The 7,051-nt window shown below is 44.4% G+C and overlaps 1 protein-coding gene across 1 annotated transcript; it reads left to right on the plus strand.

Moving 5' to 3' along the window:
• Nucleotides 1-1,287: 1,287 nt before the first annotated feature.
• Nucleotides 1,288-6,690, plus strand: CLEC19A (C-type lectin domain containing 19A). The gene is made up of 4 exons (XM_050968651.1): nt 1,288-1,451; nt 3,843-3,936; nt 5,254-5,386; nt 6,346-6,690. The coding sequence occupies exons 1-4, from the start codon at nt 1,288-1,290 to the stop codon at nt 6,423-6,425; spliced, it is 471 nt and encodes a 156-aa protein (XP_050824608.1). The 3' UTR covers nt 6,426-6,690.
• Nucleotides 6,691-7,051: the final 361 nt, after the last annotated feature.

Raw genomic sequence — 7,051 nt, forward strand, 5'->3', positions numbered from 1 at the left:
GAGTTTGTTCTACAGGTTAATTATGGTCATTGTAAAGATGATTCCCCTTGAAGTCCCTGAATACCAGATCCTTTCCTAGCTTCAGTTTGAACTCTTTGGGTTTTGAGCCAGTTATTTGCTTGGGTAGTTTTGTGGCATCCACCTTTGCTGGACCTCTCAGGATTTCATACACATCAGTTGTGCTTCCTCTTTTCTAAAGAACATCAGCAGCATTTTCCTCCCCCTTTTTCCAAAACCTGAAACATTTCATCCTTGCTGCCCTCAGCTCTCCCTTTTCCAAGTCTTCAGTGGTCACTCCAGCTGAGGGCTCACTCGTCCTTAAACCAAACAGACAGCACTAAAGAATGAATTTAGTGCAGGAAACAATCCCACACTGGCAAGGAGATAGACTGGATGGAGATGCCTGAGCTTTCTCAAATTCTGTGATCTGTCCTGGTGATTAAAACCACAGTCCAGCAGGATGCATAAGCACACATCTATCTCTAAGCACGTAGATCATTCCATTGATTTCAGCAAGACCAGTCACGTACTTAAAGTTAAGCATGTACTTAAATATTTTGCTGAATCAGGGCCCTATTTACCTTCTTACCTACCTCCCAGAAATGTGACTGATGGATTTAAATTTCTGCTCACTATTTCTCCCTCAGTATCTTGTATCGTGTGACCATTTAGAGTATAATGTTTCTTGACATCTTTCTACACTGTTTTCAATGCTTTTACTGCATTAAGTTGCACGTGTCCCTTTCCCACCACTGCTCCCATTTTTTTTTCCTGGTCCCTTTGATTGGAGTCTTTTCCCTCCTCCCTGTGTTATCTGCAATGGTGGTACAACCTCTCCTACAAGTTTGCTCTTTCCGGGCATTGATGTGAATGAGAAAGGGCCCAGACCTGATCCGTACAGAACTTCATAGTGTCACTTCCATCCTAGTTGGAAAATGTACAATAGAGTTACTAAATATTTATATTAGGGTAGCATCCAAAAGTATTTTTCTTCCTTGCTCAGACTACTCAAAAATGGCAAATTCTGCTCAAACGTTCCAAAGTGCTGAGCTCCCATCCTCTGAAATTCAGATATTTTGAGGAGATATCCAAGAATGGAGGCACTCAAAGTCCCCAGTTGCTCGTGAAAATCTAAGCCCTTGGGGGAATTTTTTGTTTTTGCTTTTTGTGTTTTGCAAAGCCAACAAGGAGACTGGTCCTAAACAACAGAGACATTCACCATTTCAGGGTCCCCGCAGCTGTTTTGTATTAAATGCACTTCCAGTTTTCTTTCCTTTCTCCCCAGCTATGCCAGAGCCAGTTCAGTCCTACTCCTGCCCACTGTTTTGGACAGAATATGAAGGGTACTGTTACAGATACTTTCCTATCAATAAAACATGGGCTGAAGCCGATCTCTATTGTGCAGAATTTTCCATTGGCATAAAATCAGCCAAATTAGCGTCAATTCACAGGTAAGAATCAAAGAAATCTGTTTCTGAAAAATTGTTAAAGTCCAGCTAAACGATGTCTGCTGCAATAAATAAATATATAAGTAATTCCTCAGCTGGAGTTTAACCTTCCTATGAGAAAAGAAACCCATTCAAGCCAAATTTACCACTGTCGTAAATTCTATGTATCTGTATTGAAATGCACTGGCTAGCGTGGATGTGTATCTCTGCCCTCTAATGGACAGAATCAAAACTCCGCAACTGTACTAATTAGATGTCTATTAGAGAGTCTCCTTTACCTCAAGTAGTGGAACCAATAGTTCTGAAGCAGACCTATCACAATTGCGCCCAGAGGCGCTTGTGAAATGGCTGTGGTCTGTAACATTACATTAACATAAATAAGAAGTTGTCACCTTATGCTCTGTGTTACAACAAAGCTATTTGGATCACCCTGGGTTTGGTTGTGGTTGTACAATATAATAACTTAAAGGGCCATGTTTTCAAGAGGCCGTGTGAATGTGCATGCAAACCCCATGCATTTGCTGATGTGCATGAGCAAAGGTGAAGCTTTGTGTGTACAGACAGATGCTTGAGCCAATTTTATGGTCGTATTTTTGGACTCTTTGAAAATTTGCCCCTCAGTTACAACAGACTCCACTCTGCCAACTGCAGTCACATTGTACCCATTAATCAGTCCCCGGATAGAGGAGGGTGGCTTTGCTTTCAAGGGAACAATTTTGGTTACAATTTTGTCTGACTCAGAACTTTCAAAATAGAAAGGTTTTCCACTCCATGTTTCATGGAACAGTTCACAAACCCAGATTAGAAATGGGGCCCAAAGCAAAATGCTGGACCTAAACATCCAGGTATCAGAGGAAGACTTTGCTACATGGGCACATCTATAATTCATCATGGTTTTTTCCTCCATCCAAGGCCCAGCCACTCCTGATGGTTTAAGACAGTGTTCTGCACTGCAAGGCCTGTGAGCCAGTGGTGACTCCCATGGACCCTAAGTGCATCTCCCTGTTGATCGCGCTTTCTGGCACCAGTGGGGCTGCAGCTAAGGCAGGCTCCCTGCCTGCCCTGGCCCCACGCTGCTCCCAAAAGTGGCCAGCACACCCCTGCAGCCCTGCCTGCAAGCACCACCCCTGCAGATCCCATTGGCTGGGGACAGGGAACTGTGACCAATGGGAGTTGTGGGGGCGGTGCCTGCAGAGAGGGGCAGCACGCAGAGTCACCTTGGCCCCTTCCAGAAGCGGCGTGAGGCCAGGGCTGCCCAAAGTAAGTGCCGCCCCCTTCAAGGGGCAGGTTCTGAATAGCTCTTCCACCATCCAACTTGAAGCCTCCTGGAACCAGCCCCCCAAACCTCTGCCCCAGCCCTGAGCCCCATCCCAGAGCCAGCTCCCCATGACCCCTCCTGCATCCCAATCCTCTGCCCCAGCCCTGAGCCCCCTCCAAGAGTCAGCCCCCCTATACCTCCTCCTGCATTCCAAGCCTCTGCCACATCCCTGAGCCCCTTCCAGAGCCAGCCCCCCATACTCCCTCCTGCACTCCAAGCCTGAGCTCTGAGCCCCCTCCCAGAGTCAGAACCCCACACCACCTCCTGCATCCCAAGCCTCTGACCCAGCCCTGAGCCCCCTCCCAGAGCCGACACCCCATACTCTGGGCTGCACCCTGTAATCCCTCCTGGAGCCAGCACCCCAGACTCCCTCCTGCACCCGAACACACTGCCCCAGTCTGGAGTCCCCTCCTGCACCCAAACTCCTTCCCAGAGCTTGTACCCCTCACCTTCTCCTGCACCCCAAGCCACTGTCCAAGCCCTGAGCCCCTTCCCAGAACCAGCCCCTCACTCCCATGCCTTCACCCCAAGCAATATTACTAATAACAGTAAGATTAACATATCAACCAACAAAGAACTCAGAGTGTTCAACCATCTGTGTTGGGTTGATGTGGCTCTCACACTGAAGGTTTTTTTTGCCAAAGTGGCCCCCACTTCAGAAATAGTGAAAAGCACTGGTTTAAAATGTGGAAGCTTATTGACCTGCTTGAGTTCATTTCAACCATTCCAGCAGAGCATAGGCAGTAGATGCTTTACGTTACCACACCTCCTGCTTGCTGTTACAGAGGGTGAAATGATTTTGAATTTTTGAAAGTTAGAATTTTTTAATGTTGAAAGAGGACAGGGATTTGAAATTACTGTCATGTATTTTTCCCTGTGTTTCCAACCAGCTCTGGGTTTTGCCATACTAAGCCATCCTCTTACACAGACTAAGAAAATGAATCCAAAATTTCCATGGACAATTTCAAAGATGGGGTCCCATTTGCCAAAGTGCAGTCTGAATGCCTAGGGATAGTGTTTGCTTAATTTCACTAATACCAACCTCCTAACTATTTCATATTATGGTACTTTACCAGCTGGGAAGAGAATGTCTTTGTATATGACCTGGTAAACAGCCGAGTGCCTGGAATACCTACCGATATCTGGATGGGACTTCATGACCTAAGACAGGTGAGAAACCACTACAACATTAGCTTCTTGGTAGTCCATCGATCCGATGATGACAAATCTGTGCAGATCATCTATTGTTGATCTCATGGTGTGCCCTCTGATGATTGTATAAGCCAATTCTAGAGGTTCACATTTTGCTGCAGATGGTGCATGGGACTACCGCCTGCTCTTTCTCTTGATCATCATACAAGCAGGTTTTCTCATAAAAAGAACTGGAAATCTATTCAGCCTGGAGCTGTTGAGATGTGACCCTTGGCCAGTTTCATCAGACTCACATAAAAGGCAAAATTATATTTTCTGTTTTCCCTCTACACCTTTCAATTTTTTCCCTCTGACTATAATACCAAGTGCTGGACTGACAGCCCTGGAGAGCAAGATTTTCTGCTTACCCACATTGCCCTTCCAATGCTTCAGCTGTGACCTATGGACATTAGAGGGTAATTCAATCTCCACAACTACTGAGGTAGCCAATAAATGTGATGTTTAAAAAGAAGGAGGGGGACAATTTCATGATCAATGTTGAAATTTCAAAGTTGTTTCCATGTGACATAGTTTGAAACAGAACAATTTGTGTGTGTGTGTGTGTGAATTTTCTGCAAAATATTTTCCTCCTTTCTCCATGTTTTTGGGGTGTGTGTGTGTGTATGGGTAGGGGAAAAGGACAGTGAGTACTGGGAGTCCAGTACCCCCTGGCTTGAAGTAATAGAAACCGAACGCATGCCTTCCATCATATTCAGGGTTTGCAGTTGGGTTCAATGGCTTTCAGCACCCACGTTGAGTGCAATACAATAAATGATGTCTACCACCCCCCCACACACACTTTTTCATTTTTCTTTGTCTTACTCTGTAACTTTTGAAATCTTCTTTTGAAAAATTACATAGTAACAAAAGGAAACCCAATGAAGCGGAGCCTGGGCTCTCAAACCTGCTGAGGGGGAGGATCTCGAAGCTTGAGCTCCAGCCCAAGGGGGAATGTCTACACTGCTATTTTTAGCCCCACAGCCCAAGCCCCATGAGGGGGAATCAATTGAGACTTGACGCTGCATGTTTTTCTTTGCAGTATAGTCGTACTCTATGATCTCAAACAATATGCTAGCAGAGCGCAAAACTCAATAGAAGAAGGGCCTCTGTTCAGCATGGACCTAATTTTTGTCATCTAGACATAGGAATGAGGTCAGATTGATGACGGCACTCTCTACAGGGGAGAAGAGAAATGTTCTGTTGGCCAATCCTGAAGTTCACACTTCCACAGAGGTTCAGTTGAAATCACGGCACTTCTCCATTCTCCCCCCCTAATTTCCGGATGATGTTTAATAGGAAGGCCACTTTGAATGGACAGATGGTTCTTCCTATGACTATAACTACTGGGATGGCAACCAGCCAGATGATGGGATCCACTCTATTCCAGAAGAGGAGGACTGTGTACAGATCTGGTACAGATATAACAGTGGTAGGTACTTCACTGTTGATCCTCAGGCTGTACACCAGGCTTTCCAGGGAGCATGTGTAAATAAACTCAGTGAAATGCAGGCTCACTCTTTTCTATGCATAACAAAAAGATGTTAGCACCGTGAGTATTTTAACATACTGTTTTTGCAGAGGAGGAAGTTTGGCCCCTCTCCAAGAAGCAAGGAGATAAAGAACTGTCAATTAAAGGCAGTATAAAGACACCAGCTTGCCTGCTTCCCCCTCAACTGAAGCCAGGTCTACATTACCTATATCGGTATAACTACATCGCTCAGGGGAATGAAAAATCCACACCCCGGAGCGATGTAGTTATGCCTACCTAAATCCCCATGAAGACAGCACTGTGCTGGCAGGAGAGCTTCTCCCTTCAAAATAGCTACCGCCTCTTGGGGAAACGGATTGACTACACTGACCGGAGAAGCGCTGCTGTAGCATTGTATGTGAAGACAAAATCCTGAGACATTTCCAGACCAAGGAGATATATTATTGGAAAGAGACACCAACAGAGATGCAGTCACTATGGGGAGGAGAGAGACAACAGGATAGGGGAAAGGGTAGACTAGGACACGGAGCATTACAAATATGTCTTTTTCTCTTGTCATATGGGAATCTGCACAGGAATAACATACATGCATGACTAATTGTATCCAGGGCTGGGTCTGGTAAGACTGTAATAATCTCTATATCTAGCCAGCATGTTCTTGTGTCTATGCAAAAGTATATTGTCAGAAATGTGTCTGTATTACAGAATCTTTTGACAAGACTTTTCTTCAGAGCTAAGGATTGAGGGTGAAACAAACTCCTTTGTGTAGGAAATTCTGTGTTTCTGTATCCATTATATGTTATTCCTTCATGGTGGCATGTAGAGTTGAATTTTGTCCATCGTGTGATCACACCTCCATTTAAAACCTTAACTAACTCCTTATTCTTACTCCCCTATAGCTTTACGCTCATGGAATGACAACAGCTGCAACAGAGAATTCCCATTTGTCTGCAAGATTCCATCACTGGCAATTGATTAGCTCGCTCCCACAGTAGCAAACAGGAGCAGTCAACCTACTAAACTACTGGAATAAAGTCAGTCTGACTAAAGGCATATTTTATATTAGAGACAATTTTAGTGGTTCAAATAACTAGTTATATGTCTGAAAATACCTTACCTGCCTTTTGCTTTTGTCCATGCTATGGCTGACCAAAGAGCATTGGTGAACAGTCAAGCCAATACATTTATCATGGTCTAGGAACAATTTCAGTGTTGTGCCTCCACCCAGACCTCTGTGACTGAAAAAATGATTTCTTAACCTATACGTATAATTGAACAGGTGAAACGATTCAAGTCAGTGAGAAAGTCTGATCCTATGGTCCTCATTCCCATAAAATGAATCCTACTGCCCTCAGTGGGAGTTTTGTGTGACAAAGGACTAGGATTTGGAAATCTCTCCAGCATTCTAAGGAGCAAAACAATAACCCTTTTGCAGTGAAAAACTAGAGTTCCTTACTACAGAAGACACATTCAGCATCATTTCTGAACTTTGATGTCAGAATGAAGTAAAACTAACAGCCTGAAACAGATCTCACTTATATTGGATGATTTCAATTGAATTACTATTCATAACATATCAGTGTGAGCTCAGAATAAGATGCTAAC

This window comes from Gopherus flavomarginatus, chromosome 9 (assembly GCF_025201925.1).
Source record: "Gopherus flavomarginatus isolate rGopFla2 chromosome 9, rGopFla2.mat.asm, whole genome shotgun sequence".
In the NCBI taxonomy this organism is placed as follows: domain Eukaryota; kingdom Metazoa; phylum Chordata; order Testudines; family Testudinidae; genus Gopherus; species Gopherus flavomarginatus.